The sequence below is a fragment of the Marmota marmota genome, unplaced genomic scaffold (genome assembly GCF_001458135.2).
Source record: "Marmota marmota marmota unplaced genomic scaffold, marMar, whole genome shotgun sequence".
NCBI classification, from domain to species: domain Eukaryota; kingdom Metazoa; phylum Chordata; class Mammalia; order Rodentia; family Sciuridae; genus Marmota; species Marmota marmota.
In genome coordinates, this window is record NW_026000174.1 from 58,468,030 (window position 1) to 58,495,692 (window position 27,663).

At 34.9% G+C, this 27,663-nt stretch overlaps 3 protein-coding genes across 3 annotated transcripts; all 3 read right to left on the reverse strand.

Moving 5' to 3' along the window:
- Positions 1-604: 604 nt before the first annotated feature.
- Positions 605-1,534, reverse strand: LOC107159253 (olfactory receptor 5W2-like). The gene has a single exon (XM_015505844.1). It carries the CDS (start codon positions 1,532-1,534, stop codon positions 605-607), a length of 930 nt encoding a protein of 309 aa, XP_015361330.1.
- Positions 1,535-14,708: 13,174 nt separating this feature from the next.
- On the reverse strand, positions 14,709-15,644 carry LOC107135312 (olfactory receptor 5W2-like). Its single transcript, XM_015477198.1, has one exon. The coding sequence runs from the start codon at positions 15,639-15,641 to the stop codon at positions 14,709-14,711; it is 933 nt and encodes a 310-aa protein (XP_015332684.1). The 5' UTR covers positions 15,642-15,644.
- Positions 15,645-26,517: 10,873 nt separating this feature from the next.
- Positions 26,518-27,461, reverse strand: LOC107135313 (olfactory receptor 5I1-like). Its single transcript, XM_015477199.1, is given in 2 exon segments — positions 26,518-26,723; positions 26,726-27,461. Coding segments are annotated over 2 exon segments (942 nt in total).
- Positions 27,462-27,663: the final 202 nt, after the last annotated feature.

The following is a 27,663-nucleotide window of genomic DNA, read 5'->3' on the forward strand; positions in this document are numbered from 1 at the left end:
AAATGTGGCATTTATACACAATGGAGTATTACTCTGCATTAAAAAATGACAAAATCATAGAATTTACAGGGAAATGGATGGCATTAGAGCAGATTATGCTAAGTGAAGCTAGCCAATCCCTAAAAAACAAATGCCAAATGTCTTCTTTGATATAAGGAGAGTAACTAAGATCAGAGTAGGGACGAAGAGCAGGAGAAGAAGATTAACATTTAACAGGGATGAGAGGTGGGAGGGAAAGGGAGAGAGAAGGGAAATTGCATGGTAATGGAAGGAGACCCTCAGGGTTATACAGTGGAGGGGGTAGAGAGAGAGGAGGGGAGGGGAGGGGAGTGGTGGGGAGGAGGGATGGTGGAGGATGGGAAAGGCAGCGGAGCACAACAGACACTAGTATGGCAATATGTAAATCAATGGATGTGTAACTGATGTGATTCTGCAATCTGTGTATGGGGTGAAGGTGGGAGTTCATAACCCACTTGAATCAAAATGTGGAATATGATATGTCAAGAAATTTGTAATGTTTTGAACAACCCACAATAAAAAAAATTTAAAAAAAAAGAAAACAATAATCACACATGTGTGGGAGAGAGGAGCTTATAATAAATATTTAAAGCTGCATTTTATTTTTCACTTTTTGTAAGGCCTCTTTTACATCCTTGTTCCGTAGGCTATAAATCAGAGGGTTCAGCATGGGAATCACAAGGGTGTAGAACAATGAGCTCATTTTATCTTGATCTAGAGAGTAGGAAGAACTTGGCCTGAAATACATGAAGAGCACAGCTCCCTGGAAAATTGCGACTGCAGTTAAGTGGGAGGCACAGGTAGAGAAAGCTTTGAGCCTCCCCTCAGCAGAGCGGATCTTTAAGACTGATGAGATGATGTAGCCATAAGAGACCAGGACTCCACAAATGGTACTCAGTTCAATGAAACCAAAAATGGTGAATATTGCTAACTCATTGACCTGTGTGTCAGAGCAAGACAGTAATAGGATAGGAGGGATGTCACAGAAGAAATGATGAATCTCCTTAGACCCACAGAAACATAAGCGAAAGGTCAATGTTGTATGTATCAAAGAATCTGCTGTTCCCACCAGGTAAACCCCAGCTAAAAGCACAGAACAAATCCTGCTGGACATGTCTACTGTGTAGTGCAAGGGGTTGCTGATGGCTTTGTATCTGTCGAAGGCCATCACTGCCAGCAGGATGCACTCCGAAACTACAAAGGTGCAGGAGATGAAGAACTGCAGAGCACAGGCAAAGAACGGAATTGACTTGTTCTTAGCAAATACGTCGACCAGCATCTTGGGCCCAATTGCTGTGGAATAGCAGAGGTCACAGAAAGAGAGGTGGCTGAGGAAAAAGTACATGGGTGTATGAAGTTGGGGATCCACTCTAATCAAGAAGATCATTCCAAGGTTTCCAAGAAGATTAATAAGGTAAACAAGTAGAAATATCATAAATAAGGTCAGTTTCATCTCGGGGTTATCAGAAATTCCCATCAAAATGAATTCTTTCAAAGAACAATTTTCCCTGTCCATTCTTCTTTACTCTTAGGTAAACTTTTGAGAAAATAATAATAAAAAACGTTTATAAATGCCAATTTTGTACTTGTAGACTTCAGCAATGGATCTGTAAAGGAGAATATTGTTTTTGCATTATTTCTTAAGAATATCATCTAGTCATATGTCATTTTAAACACATTATTACTTGGAAATATTTTTAGAAATAAATATCCCCGATAAACAGTTGAGAAACTCTGATCTAAATACACATGAGTCTGTGACTTTCTACATGTTTCCTAGTATCTGTGTGGTCTGCATCCCTTGCCCCAAGAATTAGACTTTGATGAACTGAAATCTCATTTGATATTCAAAATAATATTGAAAAAACACAGATATTTGAGAGATGAGGCTACAAAATGCTTGAGTAAGCTTTTGCTATGCTTCAGAATATTCACATGAAGGAAAAAAAATCATTGCACTACATTCCTTTAAAATCATGATTAGGTTCAAAAAATTTGGCATAAAATTTCTAGAAATCTAGAAATATAGAATAAAACCACTGCTTAATAAAGAAATTTACTGCTACTATTCTTATCCTATTTTTTTTAGTATTGAAACACATGAAATAAGTTTTATTGACTTTTACTTAGTAGGATGTTACAGTCTGGGCACAATACTCTGAACCTACTTGTAGCAGTGGTCTGTTACACACTGATGAGTCTTCTGACCAAAGAATATTTTAAAAAGAAAAAGAATCAATAAAATTTAGCTTATCCATTTTCATTTCATTGAATTTAAATGGATTTTTGTGTTAAAAATTGGAAATTTGATGGGGCACAGTGAATATTTTATTTTATATATATAGCTTCTTTTTCTTGGGCTAGTGTAATTTTCCTCTGTGTATCCAGAATTCATGTATGTGTATGACTATTTGTTAATTTATGAGAATTGGAATATGGATGATAAATATGTGTAGGTAAATTTTAGACCTACATAAATATATTATGTGATTCACATGGAGTTGAATTTGCATGCTGTTGTTTATTTTCCTTAAATATAATGTGAACATGCACAGTAATAAAAGGTATAACGTTCTATCAAGGGGATCATGAACTGAAATCAATTTCCATGCACATCTGAGATAAACCAAAGTACTATATCTAACCATAAAGGTCTAATAAACATTTTTTAAAAAAAATTAAAAATAAAATAAAGATGTGATTTTGTGGATTTATTAAGTTCATTCAAATTCTTCTAATTCTGAGGGGGGAAATATCTATTTCAGGCATTAGAGAACATTTTAAATAAAAATCTCTGGCAAAGTATGATTCCCTTATAAATTTCTCATGTTTTTTCTAAAATAGTAAAAAAAAATAGTAAATTTCTTAGTTTTTTTTTGTTGTTGTTGTTGTTGTTGTTGTTTTGTTTTGTTTTGTTTTGTTTTTTTTTAAACTCTGTGTTTAAAGCTGAATACTCAGGAACTTACCTGAGATGAGCAGATGAGTAGACCATTGATAGCTGAACACTGGAGAGATGGCCTTTTATTTTAACAAGTAGCATCTGGGACTCAGAACTCTGATGCAATTTCCCACAGGCTTTGATGTGATTAATCACATTTCTCTGTCTATATTTTCCTCTACATGCATATTAACAGTTTAAGCAAAAATTGAGCTTTAACTATTCACTATAGTAACCTAATGAGATTGATCTATGTCAGGAAAAGCTGGGAATCATTTTTTATATCTGTAAAATATAATATAAACTTTTTGTGTCCAACCAAGGCAGAAATTTTGTGGAACTCAAGTAGACCCCTTTCCTCACCTACTCACACACATACAGAGACTCACTCTCTCACACATATTATGTATACACAATGGCATCTTGCTCAGCCATAAACAAGAATAAAATTATGGCATAAGTTGGCACAATGATAGAACTGGAGAACATCATGTAAGTGAAATAAGCCCGACTCAGAAGTCAAAGGTAGAATGTCTTCTCTCATACACACAAGCTAGGGAAAAATAAGAGAAAAGAGGGATCCCATGAAAATAAAAGGTATATTACAAGAGTAGAGAAAGAAGTTTGGTAGTATTCATATTGCTTCTTCAAAATTTGAGGAGAAAAAATTATTGGGAAAAGGGAAGAATTGTGGAATAAAATTGACCAAATTATGCTATGTGGATATTTGAGTATAATACGGTAAATTTCATCTTTATTTGTGTCTATAAATCACCAACCAAACATCAATAAATAAAAACATGGAAGGAAGGTCAGTAGAGGAGATGAAGAGAAAAAGAGACAGGAGGGAAAGAAAAGAGGAAATACTGGGCACTGAAAATGAACAAATTAAATTGCATGCATGTATAATTATGTCAAAAGGAAGCCCATTATTAACTAACAAAAACATTTAAAAATAAATAATTAATACCTTAAAATAATAATTTTTACTCCATTCTAAAATAATTTTAATTAGAATAAAATGTACTCCATGTTTGTATAAACATGTCAAATTATATTCTACTGTCATGTATAACTAAAAAAAACAGGTGAAATAAATATAATTTTTGACATTTACTTATTTATTTCTCCAGTTATAAGGCAGGGATGTCCATCCATGGATATTGCAGGCCCATAACCACACCCAAGGGGAGGGATAACCTTTGGAACATGGCGTTTGACTTTGTCATCATAAGTAGTATGTGTCATTAAGTATCATGCTGAAATCACATTGACCAACAGGGGATCAAACTATATTTATAGAAAATAGAGAATTGTTATTGCCACCATTATTTCTTTTTAATACAGATAAGAAATTTTCTTTTCGTTTCCACCTGGGTTGTATGTAGCCACCCCCTGCTGTCACAAAGTATACCCCAGTAAGTCTTTGTCATGTTCATTTGTTCCCAGACAAGAGAAAGATATAATATTTGGTATCTTTAAGAGAATTTGAATTTATTTTCAGGTTTATAAAGCAGTTGTCCAGCTGGGTACATGAATGGAGGTTATTGTTCCAACTGAACATTCTTTTTCATTGTGCCACAGTGACTCTTTCTGGATATCATAAAAGATCACTGCAGAAGAACTGAAGCAGCTCAATGCACACCCAACAATCCATTCTGCAATTCTGCAATGACATTTGTCCATTCTGCAAATAAATTATTGCTAAGGATAAAATGTAAGGTACTTTTAACAAGTATAATTATAGGCAAATCTTTAATATTCAACAATACATAATCAAGCTGATTATTCTGAGAGTAGTGCTGGCCTGTGGCCCATCTCAAGATATTTCTAGTCACATTGACCCCTTTCCCTCATGGACTTAGAAATCCAAACTATTGAGCCTCATTTGCCATTCTCTTGGCCAAGACAAAAGATGGGTTCCTTGTGGTTGTTTCTACAGCAATGACAACAGTGAATTATCCTGTGTTCCCATTTGTGGAGTGCACTTGTCCTTCTTATGTATCATGATTTGAATACAGATAGTGTCATCGGGTTCTTGTCAACATCAGGCAGGTACTTGGGAATATGCTGCCATCATATTTATTGATGTTCCTGATGGCCATCCATAGTTGCTTGAACCACACTTGGATAGATCCATCTTCAATTGTAGTTGCTGTTTTAGTGAGCCATTCATTCATGGAATTAATTATCCTATATTCTAGTTATAAGGCAAATGGAAATGCTGATGTATGTCCAAATTCTTAGTCCACTTTTACACATTTACAGAATGTGGCCAGTAAAGTGTCACTGTCTATATCCATGAGAGTGCTATATTTGACATCGAGCATTTGAAGACCTTGTAGAGTTACCTTCTGTGTGGCCCTTCTGCAAGCTTACACCCATAGTAGTCTAGTTTGAATGTCTGAAAATGAGCAAGGGGCTAATGAAGTCAGCATGGTACTGTTGTGCAGGCTGCATGACTCAAGCTGTCTACCTCATGACATAAATCACTGACCAGGATATACTTCACAGGATGAAAATCCCACATATGTACCATATCTGAGTACCTTAGTGGGAAGTCCCACTTTTTTTGCAGTAGACCAGAGAGTTTCATTTGTGTTCCATCTCTCTATACAGCCAAGAAGCCATATCTTCAGCTGGTTCATTTTATAGTGATTTAAATTTAGCTACATCATCTGCTTCCTGGTTGCCTTGTGTAGGATCAGGATTGTGTGATGTCACTTGATACACAGTTATAAGTGTGGCTGTCATTGCCAAATGTCTCTCCATATTTTTATCTCCTTCCATAGCTGTGAGCAAAATACTAAAGAAATTCATTTTGCCCTACTGTTGTGGTCATAGAACCCATTCTAACCATCAGGGAAGCTAAAACATCCAATTGATAGGGATGTTTTGGGACTGATATGCCCAGGGATCTGTTTTACATTTATTTTTGTTTGGGAAGAGACCTCAAGTATTTAGGTTCACAAGCTGACTGGGCTTTTCCTTTTACAAAATCATACAATGGTTTTAAAATTTCTATTAAGTATGGAATAGAGCAAGACCAGCAGTGTAGTAATCCCAGGAGGATCTGTGACTGCTTGGGGTTAGGGAACACTTGGATTCTGTCTGTAAGAGCAGTTGGTAACCACCTTAGTCTTGCTCAAACAGAATCTGACAGGTATCTGAGGTCCTTGAAACTATACAGAGTGAAATAAGTAAAATCACCTTGGGTACCACATATTCTACTGTGCAACAACATTTACATAAAGATGTTCATGAGGACCCTGCCATCTCTTTACTGTCCTAATAACCACCTATAAAATTTCTTGGCCCTGGGGCTGGGGATGTGGATCAAGCGGTAGCGTGCTCGCCTGGCATGCGTGCGGCCCGGGTTCGATCCTCAGCACCACATACAAACAAAGATGTTGTGTCCGCCAAATACTAAAAAATAAATATCAAAATTCTCTCTCTCTCTCTACCTCTCTCTCACTGTCTCTTTAAAAAAAAAAATTTCTTGGCCCTATATGAGTGAGTTACACATTGCACCCAAGATGGCAATCCATGTAAAAACTTCAAGAACTCTTAAGGGAGGTGGGGATGAAGCAAGACATCTATGCAGTAAATTACACTAGTTCTGATAATGAGACATTTTCAGCCAGCTGGAATGAAGGACAACATTACCTAAATGGCACCAGAACAATATTATGGAGCTCTGGTACAATCCTGAGTCCTTTAGTGGGTTTTCCTCATTCTCAAGCAAAATAGGATATAGATGGTATGGCGGAGGACTAAAAAGTAAGGGATACAGAGTATGAATCAGAAGGTGGAAGCAAAAGAGGGCCAAGGAAACACAAGGGCTCCGATAAGAAAACCAGGAGTTTGCTTTCATGTGCAACAGGCAGCAATGAACTTTCAGTGTTCTTCCCAGAGGACATTTGCGTAGCTTAACCATGTGTCTTGAGAAGGCGGGAGCAGCACTGGCCCAGTGGACCATGAATGAGAACACAGGATAATACGCAGCTTCTGCTATCACAGAACCCTTATACAGGGGACCCTTATTCACATTTGCTTAAGAATGATAAAAAGTATCTTCATGGTGCAAGGGGAACTCAGGCAGCAGGATACGCCCTATTCCCAGCAGGAATAACCTTAAACCTGGAACCTACCCTAGTCCTTGAGCAAGGTCACCTACATGCAATGTCACTGCAAAATGTCCTATTTCCAAGAGTCCTTCCACTAAGCAACATGGGGTATGCTGGCAAGGAAATTGTCATACCTACTTGGCTAATGGCTCCCAGCATCTCCCCTCTTCTGATTAATTAAACAACAAGCAATGTGGCTTAAGGACCGTGCCTGGTAGGTTGTCCAATTCAACATATGGTTCTTACCCATCATCGGAAAACTGACCTTTAGGCGTCAGCCTCCTGTCTTAGGTTGATACCACTGCAATTGGATCATACCCGTCATTGACTACTGGTCCAGCATTACCACAATTTGCTGCACCAAACGATAGTTACATAGTCCAGGAAAGTTCTGCAAGCAGTTCAAAGCGGAGGAATCTATCAATATGTCCATTTCCTCCCAAAATCTGTTTCCTCCCAAAGTAAGTTGACTCCTTGATTGAGCATTACTTGTTGAGTTATATTCATTGATGCATCAGTTTATACAGTTTACTGTGATAGCTATCATAGAAGCTGTAGTTTGGTTTTATCTTTGTCTTCACCGGCACTGGGATGAAGATAGGAATTCTGGCAATGATATTGAAAAAAGCATCCTGGTTAATCACTGTCGCAGATGTAAGAATGGCCAAGCTGGAGTTCTGGATATCAGCTGTTATGGATTTGAGTCAAATCATCTTCTTTTCAGACTGTAGAAATTGCTTTAGTTAATCTCTCTGGAATCCAAATCAGCTGCTGTTCTCCCTGTGGAAAAACACAAACAGACCCCCGACTCCAGACAATCACTGGGTCAGGACCTTTCCATTGTCGTGTTAGAATAGCTTTCCAAAGTACCTTAGGCTTATGTACATTTTTTGGATACATATGTCTTTCCGCAGCACTAAGTCCTGATGAATCCAAATTTTAAAAGTTTAGAGTAAAAAGCGTTATTTTAAGTTTATCTTTGGGGGATATATACCCCCTTCCAATTCCCTCTTTTTGCTTTAATAAGTAATAAGCAGCCGATTTTACATACTATACCATATAACCTAAGTTGCTTTTAACAATTTCAAATGTGAGTTATATTCTCATAGATATTAAGGTTTTCTGACTTCAAAGATGTGTTCTCAACAATTCCTGATTACATTGCAAAGAATGAATCCTTTTTTAAGAAATAATTATCTTATTAATGTCATGGAATGCTAGAGTCATTATATTCTAGTATGTTTTGAATGTTTTTAATTAATGAACCACATAATTTTAGATTTCTAAAATGTTGATGACATGTAGGCTTCATTTTTGAATAAGGCAAAATCTCAACCATGGTGATTAAGGATAAAACAAGAGGAAGCACATGAGAATAGAAAATATGGAAGTATTGCTTGATATACATTGACTGAACCATTGCACCTTAATAACTTTGATATGAAGACAGAATCCTGCAGAGGGCAGGAACATTGTACAATTCCAGAGTAAACAGAAAATGGGAAAAATCATTGTTCACAGAACTTATATCAATTAGAAGGCTTGGAGAAGCTTCTATATTAGCTACATTGTAAGAGATATAGTACGTGAATCAAGACAGTATACTCTCCATGAAATTCTAAGAAAATTTGTAATTATTCTCACTAGTTATATATGTTGAGTCATAGGGTGATTAATTGTCAAATCCAAAACTTAAGGGCAAATTAAAAAAACAAACAAAAAATACCACTGAATGTGTTTGGCGTGTGTGACTTGAGTAACTGAAGCCACACCTGGGAATGGACAGGGACACAGCTTCTCATCTGTGTGAGTGTGTGTGTGTGTGTGTGTGTGTTTAACTGTTTCCTTAGTTTGTTGTTTTCTGTTTTTCTTTCTATAAAGGTAGAAAATTCATCAAGCGTGGGAGGCAAGAATTCTACCACTGAACCACCAATGCTCCTATATAAGGGGGGTGACTCAAAATGGGATAGGGAGGAAGAGCATGAGAAGAAGATTACCACTAAATAGGGAAGAGAGGTGGGAGGGAAAAGGAGGGAGAAGGGGAGTTGCACAGATGATGGAAGGAGACCTTCATCGTTATACAGAATACATGTATGATGTTGTGAGGAGAAAAAAAAAGTGTGTCACATTAGATTGGATAGAGAGAAATGAAGGGAGGGGAGGGGAAGAGGAAGGGGGTATAGGAAAGGCAGCAGAATAGAATAGACATTATGATTGCTGTATGTATATAGGTGACTCTATGACCAGTGTGATTCTGCCATCTGTACAATCAGAAAAATGAGAAATTATACCCCAATTAATTCAAATGTATGAATTGTCAAGATAATTGTAATGTCATGTGTAGCTAATAAAAAAAATTAAAAAAGGATTATGAAAAAAAATCATCAAGCAATTTCAAGACCAGAGAAACAATATGCTTTTGTTGTTGTTGTTGTTGTTGTTGTTTTTAATATTGGGAATAGTGATTCCTAAGAAATCTTAAATGCCTTTTGTTTTCTTCTCCTCTATATGACTCCTATATTTACATACCAGTGTAGTCCTGTGGGAGATACTGTTGACGCAAAGCTCAAACCACCAAACTGATTGCTAATAATTGCCCCTGGCTAAACTCGAGAAAGTAATGCATTTGTACTATCCCAAAGCTTCCTGACTGCTATTTACTTCTCTGGTGGATATCTGGAGGACAGGGATTTGTCCCTGGATACCCACCTTTTCTTTCTGTAAACAACTATCCCCTTAGATGCCTCCCTGTCTTTGGGTTACATTTGCTTTAGTCAGATATCTGCTTTATTTTTTTAGCCAATTTTTGAATTAAAGTAAAATTCATGTAACATAAAATTAACATAATATAAATAAAATAACATATACAATTTCCATTTATATAACCATCACCACTGTCTGATTCTAGGGCACTTTCATCAAATAAGACACCTAGACACCTTTTATCCATTAAGCATGTACTACCCATGCACCCATCCCCCAGCACTGGAAATCAATTTATTTATTGTCTCTATAGCTTTGTCTGCTCTATGGTTATAAAAATGCATCAACAAAAATGTAGCTTTCTATGTACAACTTCTTTCACTTAGCTTACTGTTTCAATATGTCATCCATAGTGTAGCATGTGTCAAAAAGTTAAGCAGTTTCAGGTTCTTCAATAGTTTCTTCTCTAAAGTACACAGACTACAATACCCACCCATACCCTCATTTGGAACCTAAGCTTATAAAGCTACACTGATGTTACAAATTAGATAATTAAATTTGACTACATAGAGATTTGCATTTTCATTCATAATGAAATTTCTAAGTAATGATTTCAGGACTTGTTATTCACCATATGGAACAAACTCAGAAAAATATATCCATATTTAAGGTTTTTCTGGGTGACATAATAACATATACACAACTGTCTGTCTAGAAAAGCACCTTCTCCAGAAAATAGCTGTCTGGCTCCAAAGTATGGGGTGCTGGGACACCCCATGACACCCAGCAAAGTACACCAAGTCTTCCTAATGCTGGGGAAAGAATCTAGTGTCTTTGAGCTTATGAAGATGTTCTACAAACAAGGCAGCACTTTCAGTAGCAAAAGATCAATTATTTACTGAGACATTCTATGGAATTTGTACGCCAACTTAGTTTTATAAACTTGTTACAACTAATTCTGTAGAAAAACACAGATGCACTTTAAAACTAATATTATCTTGCATTTACTTAAAATCTAGCAGTGATATGCTTTATTTTTGAAAACGACATTAGGGTCCAATATGCATATTGGAATTACCTATTGAAATTGTATTGCAGGTACATTTTTAAAAATGAAAGCATCCGTTTGTTCTGAACCAGGACCAAAAAAAAAAAAAAAAAAATACAGCATCCCAGAAACTGACCCCGCATCCATGACAAATAGATTTCTAATCTCATAGGATAGTTTGTATGTTGTGTTAGGTACCTGACAAGAATAATAACATAGATGTCTTTCGCTTTCATGTTTGTCTTTATTCATTCAACATTATCTTGCAAAATTCTTACATGTTGTGTAGAGAGAAAGTTCATTCATTCTTGTTATTGTTTAATATCTCAATGTACAAATTCACCATAAAGTTATTTATCAACTAATATAAGTTAGCAACATAGGGTCCACAAAAGTTGTTGGGATTCAGAAATAACATTTTATCAGTATACTATCTATTATTGCTTTTATGGTTTAAAGACAAATCTGAGTGGTTTGAAAAGGGGGTTTTATACCCTGAAAGCCCTAAAATTTGTACTGTATGACATTTACTATGTCAACTCCTGATATGAAGTGTTGATAGTATTTGAAATATTTGAATTTTATGATGCTGCAAATAATGCAAGACTGAATATTTGTGTACATGTCCTTGGGTACACATTATTAATAGTTCAGTTTGAGTATAAATCTAAGGATGGAATTTTGGGATTATAAGTCATCTGTATATGCAGCCAGGTACAGTAGATACTTCCACACAATTTTAGAATGTAGAATGCCAATGGTCTTTTCTCCATCATTCTGTAAGAACCACAGTTGCTTCATATTTTCGCATTACTTGATATTTCAATTGTTTTCATTTTAGCTATTCTGTAGGAGAGTCAAAAAATTTCATTAAAGTTTATTTTTCAAAATTTCTTGAGGATGAATTAAAGAACCAAAACCATGCATTGGAGAAAAGATAGCCTCTTCAACAAATGATGCTGGGAAAACTGGAAATCCATATGCAACAAAATAAAATTACACCCCTATCTCTCGCCATGCACAAAACTCCACTCAAAATGGATCAGGACTTAGGAACACAACCAGAGACCCTGCGTCTAATAGAATAAAAAGTCGGCCCTAAACTCCATCATGTGGGATTAGGCCCCAACTTCCTTAATAAGACTCATTTGGCTCAAGAATTACAATAAAAAATCAACAAATGGAATGAATTCAAACTAAAAAGTTTCTTCTCAGCAAAAGAAACAATCTGTGAGGTACACAGAGAGCCTACATCTGGAGAGCAAATCTTCACCCCCTCATACATCATATAAAGCACTAATCTCTAGAGTATTTAAAGAACTCAAAGAGCTAAACACCAAAAATCAAATAACCCAATCAATAAATGGGCCAAAGCCCAGAACAGACATTTCTTAGAATGTGATATACAATCAATCAAAAATATATAAAAAAATGTTCATCATCGCTAGCAATTAGACGAATGCAAATTAAAATCACTCTAAGATTTCATCTCATTCCAGGCAGAATGGCAGCTATTATGAATACAAACAACAATAAGTTTGGGAGAGGATGTGGGGAAAAAGGTACACTGATACACTGCTGGTGGGACTGCAAATTGGTGCAGCCAATATGGAAAGCAATATGGAGATTTCTTGGAAAATTTTAAATGGAACAAACATTTGACCCAGCTATCCCTTTCCTCAGTCTATACCTAAAGGACTTAAAACAGCATACTACAGGGACACAGCCACATCTATGTTTATAGCAGCACAATTCACAATAGCTAAACTGTGGAACCAACTAGATTCCCTTCAATAGATAAATGTATAAAAAAATGTGGCATATGAACACAATGGAATATTACTCAGCAATAAAAGAGAATAATATCATGGCATTTGCAGGTAAATGGATGGAGTTAGAGAAGATAATGCTAAGTGAAGTTAGCCAATCCCAAAAAACAAATGCCAAATATTTTATCTGATATAAGGAGGCTGATTCATAGTGACGTAGGGAGTGGGAGCATGGGAGGAATAGACAAACTCTAGATACGGCAGAGGGGTGGGGGCATGGGTTTGCAATGATGGTGGAATGTGATGGACATTATTATCCAAAGTACATTTATGAAGATAGGAATTGTATATAACCAGAGATATTAAAAATTTTGCTCTATATGAGTAATAAGAATTGTAATGCATTCTACTGTCATATATAAATAAAAAATAATTTAAAAAAGAAATATGATACAAGTGGAAATCTTTAAAACCTGTTTTTTAAAAAAAACAATCATCATGGGTTTTCTCCATCATGGTAATATCTAATGCATTAATTTGAATCATTAATGTTACCTCGAAAGGCAGAGGGGATTCTTGGGCTCTCATTCTATTCTCAAATATTTTCAGAAAGGCACTTTATAACGACAGCTAGAAGACATCCATTAGTTCTTAGTGGTAAGGTAAGAAAGTCTACCTTTGAGTCATATGTAATCCTTCAAATATATGGTCAAATCCATATTTTCTCAAAGAGCTGATTCACTGCTTTAGGGAAAAGAAAACTAGAGTAGACAAAGATGAAATAAGTGAGTATTATGAGTATGCATACATGAATGCAGTTTACTTCCCATAAAATCACTATTTCCTTATAGATTTATTACCATGGTATCCACAACTATTTTATATTATATATAATTTATTAAATGTTATTGTACATATGTATGAAACGTGTGTTTGTGTGTGTGTGTCTGTGTTTTAAGGCACATGCCCTACCTAATAAGTTACTTTAGATTTACTGGCATATAACAACATCATAAATGTCTCATGTTTGTATTTCCTTATTGCTTTGTTTGTTTCCCTGTGTCTTCTCACAAAGGCAATGCAAGGGCTTTAGATAAAATGGTGGCTCACTTTGTCCTTGAGCAAAGGACATTCACAAGTTTGTATTGGAAGCAAATCATTTCACATGCAGAGTGATATTAAGACAATTCCTTAAGGAGATAGTTGTCCAAACTAAAAAAAAAAAAAAAAGGTTCATTTAAGCAGAACAAAGAACCAGGGAATAAGGGAAAGAGCTTCTTGGAGGATGTGATGGAGATGGATAGTTAATAGTTAGTGCACAAGGATTATCTTTAAAAAGCCTCTATTCATCGTTCTTCAAGATTGTTGAAAAGCTTTGCTTCTAAAAAGACAAGACTTGTCTATGTCAGGACCTTTCTAATTCCCAGACCTTCTGCCCAGGATCCATTCCTTTACCTAATTTGCATTTCCATAGATCTGGATTGAGATTCTCAGTCCAAGGAAGACACTCTCCTACACAACTGATTTAGACATTTTGTTATTTCCTAGCCTTTTGGCTTCATGAAGGTTTAAGTCTTATTGTGAGTTATCTGAATCCTTAGACAATTAATGCATTTTACTTCCACTTGTTTATAGGATTCATTACTACAGAAAATAAAACCATTTCAATTCCTAGAGCACTTAATAAAAACATTGTAAATTTTAATATAATTGAAATAACAACCTGGATGAAAGAATGAGCAAATAAAAACTTGGCCAAGATAGAGATATTTTCATAGAGACATAGTATTTACTATATTGAAATTCAAGACAAAAATGGATAGCCAGGCATAATGATGAGTTACCTTAATCCCAGCAACTCATGAGATAAGGCAAGAATATTGCAGGTGAGAAGCCAGCCTGGGCAAAATAGTGAGGGAAAGTAGAAGACACATAATAGAACATGGCATGTTTGGGGAGCTACATTTTCCTATTATTGGATTTGAGTACTAATTATCATTATCATAAAGTACTTTAGAAAATCTTTTCCATAAATTTTACCATATGATTTTATGAAATAAAAATTACTACATATGATTCAAGGGGTTGGGACTTGGTATAAATATTTAAAAACACCATTTATTTTTAAGTTTTTGCAGGGCCGCTTTCACATCCTTGTTACGTAGGCTATAAATCAGAGGGTTCAGCATGGGAATCACAAGGGTGTAAAACAGTGAGGTCATTTTGTCCTGATCTAGAGAGTAAGAAGAACTTGGCCGGAAATATGTGAAGAGCATGGTGCCCTGGAAAATTGCAACAGCAGTTAAGTGGGAGGCACAGGTGGAGAAAGCTTTGAGCCTCCCATTAGCAGAGCGGATCTTTAAGACTGATGAGATGATGTAGCCATAAGAGACCAGGACTCCAGAAATGGTACTTAATTCAATCAAACCAAAAATGGTGAATAATACTAGTTGATTCACTTGCATATTAGAGCAAGAAAGGAAGAAAAGTGGAGGTAAATCACAGAAGAAATGATTAATCTCATTAGACCCACAGAAACATAAGCGGAATGCCAATGTTGTGTGTAACAAAGCATCTGCTGTTCCCACCAGGTAAACTCCAGCCATGAGCAGGAAGCATAACTTGTTGGACATTTCTGCTGTGTAGTGCAGGGGGTTGCTAATGGCCTTGTACCGATCAAAGGCCATCACTGCCAGCAGGACACACTCGGAATCTGCAAAGGTGCAGGAGATGAAGAACTGCAGAGCACAGGCAAAGAAAGGAATTGACTTGTTCTTGCCAAATATGTCGACCAGCATCTTGGGCCCAATTGCTGTGGAATAGCAGAGGTCACAGAAAGACAGGTGGCTGAGAAAAAAGTACATTGGAGTGTGAAGCTGGGGATCCACTCTGATTAAGAAGATCATTCCAAGATTTCCCAAAAGATTAATGAGATAAACAAGTAGAAATATTGTAAATAGGGTCACTTTCATCTCAGGATTATTGGTAATTCCCATGAAAATAAATTCAGTCAATGAGGAGCAATTTTTTCTGTCCATTTTACTCTCTTCTTATTCAAAACTTCTAAAATACAATGAAAAAATTACAAATGCATATTTTGCACTTTTGAACATCAATGATATATTGCTAAGACAGAATAACATTGGTTTCCTTATTGTCATTATTATCCAAGGAAAATTGCCCACCATATTTCATTTCTTAAAAATCATGGTTATGTTTTTGAAAGTGGATATAAAAAAATAAATATTGAGGTAGGCAGTACAGAAACTGATATAATTCTACATGCCATTCATGATCTCTGACTTTCCACAAGTCCCCAAAATTTGTTTCCTACTTTATTTGTTTCAAGAGGTAGAATTGCATACATGGAAATCACATTTGATATTCAAAATGATATGGAGAAACACAGATGCCAGAGAGACAACTTGTAAGATATAGGAATAAGAATTTTATATGCATAAAGAAATTTGTATGGACAAAAAATAAATTGATTACTCTCACTGTATTTCTAAAAAATCATGACTTATTGAAAAGACATTTGTGCTCATTCTAGAAATATGGAGCAAATCCCAATTACTTCTGAAAATTACTGTTACTCTACTGGCCTATGATTCTTTAGTATTTGATTAGACATGAAATAGGTTCTGTTTACCATTTCAAGAGTCTGTTTTAATTTTACTAAAGTACTCATTACCTGTTTATGGAAGTGGTCTGGTACCAAAAGATAAGTCCTATGACCAAAGAAGTCTGTTAAAAGAAGGTAAAATGGACAGAATTTAACACACACACTTGCTTTTCATTACATTTTTTTTGTATTAAAAATGGAAACAGAATTAGGATCAATACCTGTTCGTAGATATACAAGCCTCTTGGTTTATATATANTCTCTTGGAAATCAGTCACCTCTTTTTATATATATATATATATATATATATATATATATATATATATATATATATATATATATTCATGCCTATGTCTGGTACTAGTATGTTTCTCTTGAAATACGAGAACTGAAATGTAGGTGATGTGTATTAGTGGGTTATTTTAAAGTCTAAGAGACTATGTAGCTCACATGAAGTTGAATTTGTACATATTGTTATCCATAATATAGTAAGTCAAAGGTTTTGGACAAGAAACAAACTTAAACACTCCTTCAATTCATGTACGTATGTGCATGCATAATAATAAAAGAAATTAGCATTTTCATGAATAACTATTCTAAAATACAATACTTTCAATGTTATTATGTGGATATTATTTAATTCAATCAATTTTTTTCCTATTCAGAGGGGGAAGACGATCATCTTCAGGCATTAGATAGAATAATCTATGGATGTCAGTGAACAAACATAAAAATAATTCCTTTACAAAATTCTCATTTTTTTCCTAAAGAAATAATATTTGAAAAATTGTTCCCTTTGTCTTTACATCTGGAGACTTGAGAACCTACCTGAGATGAGCAGGTCTTTGGTAGCTGAACACTCAACAATTAGCATTTTATTTTACTTGGTAGCAACTGGGACTTCAGTTTCTGAAGCTCTTTCCCTCAGGGTTTGATGTGTTAATTAGATTCCTGGTTCAGTATTGCCCCTGTGTGTAACGCAATGGCTTAGCTAATGTTAAACTTCAATTCTTTACTATTTTCACCAAATTGATCTATATCAGGAAAAAAAACTGTAAAGTATATATATATATACTGCTACGTATAATCAAAATTGTCACTCTCCAAAGTGGAAATCAAATGAAACTCATACAGTTCTTCAATCACTCCTAACTCTTATATTGTTCTTCAGTTCTTGATTTTTGAAACATTTTCCTTTATCATCTCACATTAGGAACATTATTACCCTTTGATATCATTTTTTTTAATGTTATGATTAATAGGCTATTTTTTCTTCCTTTTTGGTGGGGGCGGCTACCGGGGATTGAACTCGGGGGCACTGGACCACTGAACCACATTCCCAGCCCTATTTTGTATTTTATTTAGAGACAGGGTCTCACTGAGTGGCTCATCACCTCACTTTTGCTGAGGCTGTTTTTGAACCTGCAATTCTCCCTTCTCAGCCTTCTGAGCAGCTGGGATTATAGGCCTGGCTATATTCTTCCTTTTAAAATAAACATTTCATTTGTATATTCATAAGGCTGTGCAGCCACCAACACTATCCAATCACTGAACATTTGTTATCATTTTAGTAAGAAAAACGTCTCTTAGCCGGCACCTTACTTCTCCCTTTTCTGCTAGCCCTGGCAATCTTTAACCTCTTCTGAGGCTGTGTGTTTCGTAATCAGGAGAGTACATATCAACAGAAGTCTAAAATATATGGCCATGTGTCTCAGCCTTCTTTCACTGAGTCTAATATTTCCAGGAATCATCTATGATTTTTCATGTGTCAGAAAACCCTATTTTGCAGAGCTGAATAACATTTATTTTCATGTATGTAATATATTTTCATTATCCATTCACCAGTTATGATTTGTTTCTACATTTTCACTATTATGAATAATGATGCTATAAGTATGCATATCAAAGGAATCTTTAAAGACAATATTTCCTGTTACCATACTCTCAGTCCCCAAAGGAAAGACATCACCCACATTAATTTTACGATTAAACCACATTCTTCACACATATACACACTTGAGTAAAGACTAGTTTATTCTACCAAAGCTTATCTACTGCATGTAAGACCTTAGGGACAAGATCAATGTTTATTCTCTGTGTCCCCTATGAAACCTGAAATGAGGATTTTCAAAAATAATAGTTTGATATTATTTTTTTAAGAATTTTAGGCTAGTTATTAGTGATCAAATGTAGAAATATACTGACTTTGTGAATTATTGTCTTAATGATAGAGTCATATGTGCAACATTGACTCACATAAGAATTTTGACATGGAAAATCAATATAAAAATCAAATATTTTGTTCAAAAATAATTTAGTTTGTTATTATTCTTAGTATTTCCTTTCAAAATTAAAAACAATTGGAAGTTTGTCTTTTTTTAATCTTCAAAAATCCTCCTCAACAGATAGTAATGAAATTCTCTGGATGTGAGGTAATATCTCATTGTAAATTTAATATGCATTTCATACATCTGTAAAGATGTTACCATTTTTTACATACCAGTTAAACATATGTGTGTTTTCTTTTAAGAACTATCTCTCAATATTCTTTGCCCATTTTTATGTCTCCCATCAGATCACTAATGTTTGCCTTATATATTTAGAAATTCCAATATGAGTGCATTCATATTTATAATTGTTATGTCCTCTTGATGAATTGACCCTTTTATCAGCACATAATGGTCTTCTTTCCTCTTCTTACAGTTTTAATGTCATTTTTTTGTCTTAAGTAAGCATAAGTAGCCCTATTATTTTCTCTTTTCATTTGCACTAAAGACTTTTGCTTCTCCTTTCACTCTCAAACGATAGGTGTCCATTAAGGAAACATGAATTTCCAGTAGGCAGCAAATAGATAGGTCTTAATTTTTCAATCTATTCAGGCACTCTATGATTTTTCAATTAAAGAATTTAATGCATTTATATTCAATGTAATTATTGGTCATTGGGAGTTACTAGTTCCACCTCATTGTTTTCTGGTTGTTTTAAGAAGCCTTTATTCCATTTTTCCTATATTACAACCTTCTTTTGTAGTTTTATGGTTTTTTGCAGTGCTAAGTTTTAGGTATTTTCTTTTTTATATGTTATGTCACTACCATAGACATTTACATTGTGGTTACTTTGAGGCTTATATAAATCCACTTGAACATACAAATGGTTATTTTAAGCTGATGGCAACTTTGGTTGATTTGTTGTTAAATTATTTAATTTTGTTGAATTATTAAATTACTATTATTAAATTTCATTGTCTATTTAAACTATATTTCCATGCTATTCTCTCATATTTTATGTATTGATGATATAATTTATTTCTCATAACTTTTATGCTTAATAAAATATTGTATATTTAATTATTTTAATAATTTTACTTTTTAACCTCTATACTGGGAGAGATAATTGATCAGTCACCATGATGATGTTAGAATATTGATTTGACAATGTACTTTTACCCATGAATTTTATATGTTGTATATTTTCATGCACCTAATTATTATCCCTTTTCTTCAAAGTAAAAAAAAAATAAATAAGCCCTTTAGAATTCTTATAAAGCAGTTCTAGTGATTTTAAACTGTCTATGCTTTGTTTATTTCAGAAAGTCTTTATCATTGTTTAATTTTAAAAATACAGGGTTGCTGGTTAAAATATTCTTGGTTTCTAACTTTTTTTTTTCTTTCAAGAGGTTAAACATGGAATCTCAATGGTCTCTGTTAGTCTGTAAGGTTTCTGATGTAGAAATATTCTGACTGTCTCTGGATAATCCTATTGTACACAATTCCCTTCTTTAAAAATGTTCTGTCTTTACAGTTTGTCAGTTTGTTTATGACAGGTTTCAGTGTGGGTAGTTTTTGAAGAATCATATTTGGATCTATTTCTTTCTCCAGGCCTGGAATGTTTTGGCTTTGTTTATTTTAATATATTTCAGTTTTTCCTCCACTTCTCCTTCTGTCACTTAGAAAATGCATAGGCTGTCATGATTTATGGTGTATCCTATGTCACTTAAATCACCATGGTTTCTCATTTTATTCTTTATGCTTTATCGAACTTCAATAAGCTTTACTTCTGATTCATCTATATTTTGTTAGTAAATCTCTATTGAATTTTTTAATTCAGTTATAGCATTATTTAGATCTATGATTTCTTTTTGCTTATATATATATATTGCTAATATATATATATATATGATTTCTTTTTGCTAATATATATATATTATATATATGATTCTTTTTGCATATATATAATCTTGGTTAAAATTCTACATTTATTTTAGCATTGCTATCTTGAACTCTGAGTGCATTTCTTTGATGATTACTTTTAATCTCCAGTCAGTTCAATCACAAATCCTCACTTCACTCATGTCAGTTTCTGGAGGTTTATCATGCCATCTTCATTGTCTTAATTTGGAATGAGTTTCCCTGGTTTTCATTTTCCTTGATGTTTTTTTTTCCCCTTTTGTCCAATAAGAATTATGTAAATCTAATCCCGTTTGCTGCCAGAGTTGGTGAGTTGAGAGCCAAACTTTGGAGGAATTTGGAGTTTATAATGCAATGTGAAATATAAGCCCTCCTCACCCTAGGAGGACATCAGTATTAGATATTCATATACCAATTTTATGTCACTCTACCTAGGACATGTTCTATGTGAGAGTATATCTCACAGTATTCTAGTCATTTAATGTGGATATTTTCTCAGTGACCAAGTGGGTTGGATCTCTCAATTTGTCTCTGACTTTCTCTCAAAGAAAATGGATCAAAGAATAAACATAGATTTGGTGTATCCACAAAAGAAAGGGAAGTTGAGTGGCTAATTTGTCATGTTGCTGATATTATTCCCTCAGTAATATGTCATATAAATAGTTTGATTATGATATAGCTTAGTATAGTCAGTTTTACTTTGATCCTTATTATAGATCTTTGAATTTTCTCCAATTGAATATTTATATTTTTCCCAAATTTTATAGCTTTTAAACCATGATTTCTTTAAGCAAATTTCACTCAATATCTCCAATCCCCCTTCTTTAACTCTTATGGTATGAATGTTAGCTGTCTTAAAGTTGTCCAATAAATATTATGGGTTTTCTTCATTCTTTCTTATTTATTTGTTTCTCTTTTTCCCCTTTGAGTATATATTTTTAAAATATTCTGCCTTAAGTTCACAGATTCTTTCTTCTCCTTAATAAATTATACTGCAGATTTTCCTATTGCATTTTTATTTCATTAAATGTTTTCTTCAGCTCCAAAATTTCTGTCTGGTTTTACACACAGATGTAAACACAAGTTCCTTTTTAGTTGATTTGTTGTTAAATTATTTAATTTTGTTGAATCATTGCTCTGTATTTTTTTCATGTTGACTAAGATTCCTTAAGCTCACTATTTAACTTCTTTTAAGGCTATTTATGGGTGTCCCTTTCTTTGAAGACAGTTAACAGAAACTTACCCTGTCTGGTGTCAGTGTGGAATGTCTTTCCCCCATAGAACATGTGAGTATCTTGTCTGAGCAAAGTATAGGGGGTCTGCCTCCAGTGAGGGAACAGTGTCAAGATCTTTATGAAACCTTTTAGCTTAAGTCAGTGTTGGTGAAGATTGGATTGATCCTAGTGATCAACATTGTGGATTCTCACAGTAGTGATAAGGGCTGTAGGAGACTTGGTTGGGGAAGCCTCCAGTGTCATCCACACTATATTTTTTTTCCCAGTGATGAAATAATTCTTAAGGGTATTTCATTTGGCACTGAGTCCAGGTTGCTTATGTTGAGAGTGGCAGTGGTGTCTGATGTGCAGAACCTCAGGAATGGGCAAGGAACTTGGGTCTTAAGCCTGAGTGCCCATGAAGAAATTGTATCTCTGAGGTTTAAGGCAGTGGTAGCATCTGTGCTCATGATGCATTTTCTCCTGATATATTATTGGCAATGGTGTACCAAGTGTGAGTGCTTGTTGAGTAGCTGGAATTCCAGGCTATAGAGCCTGAGTGTATGAAGAAAACTGCAGTTTTAGAGGCCAGGCAGTGTCGGGTTGCTATGGAAGAGGAACTTCATCGTCTGTTCCTGCTCTTAAACCAAAATGACTCAGACTGGGTAACTTATAAACTATATAAGTTCAGTTTCACAACACTGAAAGCTGTGAAGTCCAAGATGAAGGTGTCTTTTCGGTGCCACCAAATGGCAGAGTAGGCAAAAGCTATATTGTCACATTTAAGAGGTGCCAGAGAGTTCCAATTTTGAAAGGGTACTAAGAGTTTATGAGGGCAAAACCGTCATAACTTAATACTTTTGCTGAAAGTCCTGCCTTATAATACCACAATAGAAATAGGTTTTAACATGAGCTTTGGAAAGACAATTTCCAACAATAGCAATAGTTGTCCAAAGCATAGGTACACTCAGAAAGATTGTGTTGGAAATGAATGGAGATACAGCAGTTCTGGGGTGCAGGGCACATACTAACTTGCTAATGCAATAGAGCTATTGGCAACAGTATGGGCATGCACAGAGAAACTGAGCATCTGGGTGCAGAATTCAATCTAGCTTGCAATTCTGGTGATTCTGGGGTCTGAAGCATGGATGCATATACTGCATCTGTGTAACTGATGTCCAGGGGAGCACTTGTGGAAAGGCCGCAGCATTGGGGTGAGTGGTATGTGTGTGTTCAAAAAGGATGTTGGTTTTATTCCTAAGGTGACACAATAGTAGTCCATTAGTGACAAGTTACAAGCAGCAACATCTCTCACTTTAGGGTTGTCCACAGCAAGACACCCTCAGGGGCAAAATATTTTTGTGTTTCCAACAGAGCACATTGTTGGAGACAAAAGATGGTACCCACCCTGTGGCTCATACCGGCCACACTCTCCTGTCTCTTATTTCTAGCCATCTACAAACATCTCAAACATTCTATTTTCCCACTAGTCTTCTGTGAATTTATCCTCCATTTCTCTTTTCTTTCTTTTTCTTTCTTTCTTTCTTTCTTTCTTTCTTTCTTTCTTTCTTTCTTTCTTTCTTTTTCTTTTCTTTTCTTTTTTTTTTTTTTGCCCTACTCTATTATAGCGGATAAATAAATGTCTCCTTGAGTCATCCTGAGACTGCTATGATTTTTGAATAATTATCCATTTTTCCCCTGGGGGAATGATGTCTTCTATGCTAAGTTGATAATACTACTCTTAACTCACCAAAATCAAGTATGATAAACTAAGGGAGAAAAAGATACAGCTCTTCACAATTTTGTATCTGAAGGTACATTAAGAAAATTTTGTCTTCCATCCTCACAATTTTGAAATATGCTTTGTTTATTAAAACACATCTTTCTATCTTCTAAAGTCTTTTTTCAATTCTTTCTCCAGTGTTCTATAGTTCATTGTAGAGATCTTTCATCACTTTTGTTATATTTATTCCCAAGTATTTTATTTTGGGGCAGCTCTTGTGAATGGAGTAATTTGTTTTTAAAATTTCTCTTTCAATAGATTTATCACTGATGTGTAGGTATGTGTTTGATTATTCTTTCTCCCGAAATCCTAGCAAGAATTCCATCAAATTACATGGAGGACTGTTAGTTGGTCATATTGGGATGCCCATGCTACTGAACCATCAGGAAAAACGTCCTGATTGTGGTGATTGTCTATAAGTTATGTTGTTACTTCCATATAATGAGGAAGGTGGGCAGAATTTATGGAAGGCAGGAGAGCCTTTGAAGTCTCTTATATTATGTTCACTCCTATTGGAAAAACTTAATAGAAAAGTAAAACAGTTCAATATAAAAATAACTACTAGTGAAATGGACATTTTAACAATAATAGTTTGAATACTTTTACCAGAAAAGAAATCATAACAGTTGAGGTGTTTGTTGAGACTGAAGAGAGTTTGAAATAGATTATTGAAAAAAGTAAGTTATGTGTTCCAGCTGTAATGATATCAACAGTAGTTGAAACAAAGAATGTACTACTTATTTATCTCTAGAATTTTCATACACTCACACACACAAATAAATTTCCAATATTTCCCCCATCGTCCATTCTTCTGCTTCTTAACATAAGACATGGTAATTGTGGCTTATACTTCTAAATCAACAGTTTAGTGATTTAGAAGTATAAAGTAGTACAAAGTTTCGGTGGACATAGCTAGAAGAATCCTCCATCACCCCAGATAGATAAAGTGACATGTAAAATTCTGTATATCTTCTTTATTCAGTTGTATGCATACATCTGTTTGGAATAAGCACACTTTTATAATTGGTTTTATTTGAAAATTAAATGTTTATGAATGGCACACTGAAAGGGCTGGATTCTTCTGGGTATCATTCTCAGTAGGCTCCTGGCTGGGAGCTACATTTATCCAATCAATTCCTAGGTTAGAATTAGTTTAAAGAAGTAATTATATGAGACTTCAACATAAACCTCCTAACCCCATAATACTTTCAGGTTTCTGCTGCCAATATTGAAATGCAGAGTAAGTTCCTTTTGATACCAGCACAGGGACCACACATAGTTCAGCAAAGATGCTTTAGGAAGGTCTTAGTCATATTGTAGGTAGGTGGTCAGCTTCTCAAAATGATGATTGTGTTGGATCTAAAATACAATTTCAGCTTTGCTAGCTGCATTACAGCCACGGGAATTCAGCAAGCACCTGCCATTAGTGAAGAAATACAGCAGGCTCCCTGTATAATGAGGAGGGCAGGACTCCAGGAAGCATAGCAGATGATGGCAGCCCTCAGGGTGCTTATTAAGCAAGGTGAGTTGAGCCAGGGTTTCTCTTCATGCTGCTCCAGCTTGTACATTGGAATCGCCTGAGGAACTCTAAAAACCACTGGCACATTCTAACTTTTACTATTTTCTTACTTAGAAATAATCATGTTTTCTGAAAAACAATATAATGTCTGTGATATAATTATTGACTACCAAATGGCAGTAGTATAGCAAGTGTAAGAATTTAATTTGCAACTTTAATCTACCCAATGTAGACATTATCACTAATAGATGCTTAAGTATGTCAAGGACGTGACTGGCATAAAAAGTTTTGTTTAGAAACCCTGCATCTAACATGCTCTGTATGATTATAAACTTGGTTGAATAACAGTGAAACCAAATTCAGGATTAGAGTGTTCAGTTTGATTGTAGTTTTGAGAGTGTGTGCTCTCTTCTTACCAAATGAAGCACCAGAAATGCTGAGAAAGAACATTGTAGGAGAGAAATATCAAGAAAATTTATATAGAGAACTTTAAAACTGGCACTAAAATTATTTTGGCTGTAATAGAGAGAATATTGTTGTAAATATACTTTTACTCTGGTATTTCCAGATCAAAGATTATAAGTATTTATTATCACAGAATAATATTTATGAACAGCAAAATATATTGGTTTCTGAAATATATTTTGCAATGAATTCCCACTATAGTATTCTACCATAGCACTGAAATGATTTCTCCATGAAGACATTGGTACACACTGTCATAACATAGTGGCTCACACTGTTTCTGAGATGTCACAGAATGTTCCATGCTGTCAGCAATACTTTGGCAGGATAAACAATAAGAGATAAGAAAAAATACAGCTACTTTTTATTATAATTTACCTCTGTTGCTCAAGCTGCTATTTAGACAAGTTTCCAAAACACTCTGCAGTAAACTAAGTGTAGAAAATTATTAAAAAATAACTAAACTGACCTTTATAAAAGTATTTTTTTAAACTTTTGCATTCCAAATGTTCCTCATTATATGATGTGCCTTCTAATTAATGTGCAATACAACTATATAAAATAAAAATCATTTAACTGGTAAAACTGTACAGATATTATTCTTAGCACTTAAATGTATTAACACTACTGACCACTAAAATCAATGATACAGGTAAAAGTATTCTCTCTCATTTTCAGGCAAATTAACTGTGGCTGAGAAAAGTACAGCAATTTTTTCATTGTACCATTCATTATCCAGGAGCAGACATGACATACATATCTAGGCAATCTGGCATCTTCTCTTACCCAGAAACCCACACTTCTGAGACATTCTGCATACATATGTATCCACAGTTTTCTGAAATATTTAATATATCATGACCCAAACAATTTTAACACACATCCCAAGCCTGTAACACAACACATATTGAAGAGCAGCTATTATTTAGTTGCTTAAAAAAACAAAACATTTTTAATGTTTACTTTTATCATGGGATTATAAAAAGCATTTGATTGTGTGAAAAAACAAATGTGATAATAGCCTGTTATGCAAGTAGGTGTGTGCCTGCTGGTAAGGTTGCTGCAGGTGCCCATTTAGAGTTATTAATCAGGGAATTAGATGAATCTTGAAATGTTTTCTCTCATGAAGCATTTATCTTTGATTGTAGAGCTTTCTTCTCTGCATCTTTTACATCTTTATTTCTCAAACTGTAAATCAATGGGTTCAGCACTGGGATGATAATGGTGTAGAACACGGAGATAATTTTATCAGTGTTGGGAGCATACACAGGACTGGGACGGAAGTAAATGAAGAGAAGAGTCCCCTGATAGATGACCACAGAGTCGGGTGAGAGGCACAGGTAGAGAAGGTTTTCTTCCTCCCACCAGCAGAGCGGATCTTTAAGACTGAAAGAAGGATGAAATAGTAGGAGGTGATGATGATGATGAAACAGATAATTTCCACTGAGCTGCCATATGTGGAGAGGAGCCACTCATTAACTGGTGTGTCTGTGCAGGAGAGCTTAAGCAGGGGAGGGAGGTCACAGAAAAAGTGGTTAATGACATTTTTGTCACAGTATTTCAGAATAAAGGCAAAGGATGTGTGAACCAGAGAGTTCAGATTGCCTCCAATGTAGGACAAGACAATCAACCTGATACAGATGCCCCGTGACATCACAACTGTGTACAGTAAAGGGTTGCAGATGGCCACATAGCGGTCATATGCCATGGCAGCCAAGATAAAGGATTCAGTATCTGCAAAAGTGCAGAAGAAATAAAACTGCAGGGCGCACCCATAGTAGGAAATAGATTTGTTTACTGAGAGGAAATTGATCAGCATTTTGGGCACAATGACTGAGGAATAGCAAAGGTCAACAAAGGACAGGTTGCTGAGGAAGAAATACATGGGGGTTTGAAGTTGTGGATCTGTCCTGATTAACAGCATCAATCCAATGTTCCCTGTTAAGATCATACCATACAATACGAGAAATACGAGGAATAGGACAATCTGCAGTTCAGGGCGAGTAGGAAAACCCAGGAGAATGAATTCAGTGACCAAGGTGAAGTTTCCCTCTGTAAATTCCATCTTCGGTGTGATTTTCCTTTTATAAGAATTTTAACATTCTAAAATAACATATAGATGGAAGGAGAATGATAATGAGATATCCAGGTAATGTACTGTTTACAAAATAATTAACCAGTAAATACATTATGATCAAAGTTTCTAAAGTATAAACTAGGAGATACATTTCATAATTTATTAGCTATCAGATTTCATAGTTACATCT

Bases quoted from the DNA above. Each gene is read 5' to 3' on its own strand.
- LOC107159253 (XM_015505844.1), bottom strand. From the start codon at position 1,534: ATGGACAGGGAAAATTGTTCTTTGAAAGAATTCATTTTGATGGGAATT.
- LOC107135312 (XM_015477198.1), bottom strand. From the start codon at position 15,641: ATGGACAGAAAAAATTGCTCCTCATTGACTGAATTTATTTTCATGGGA.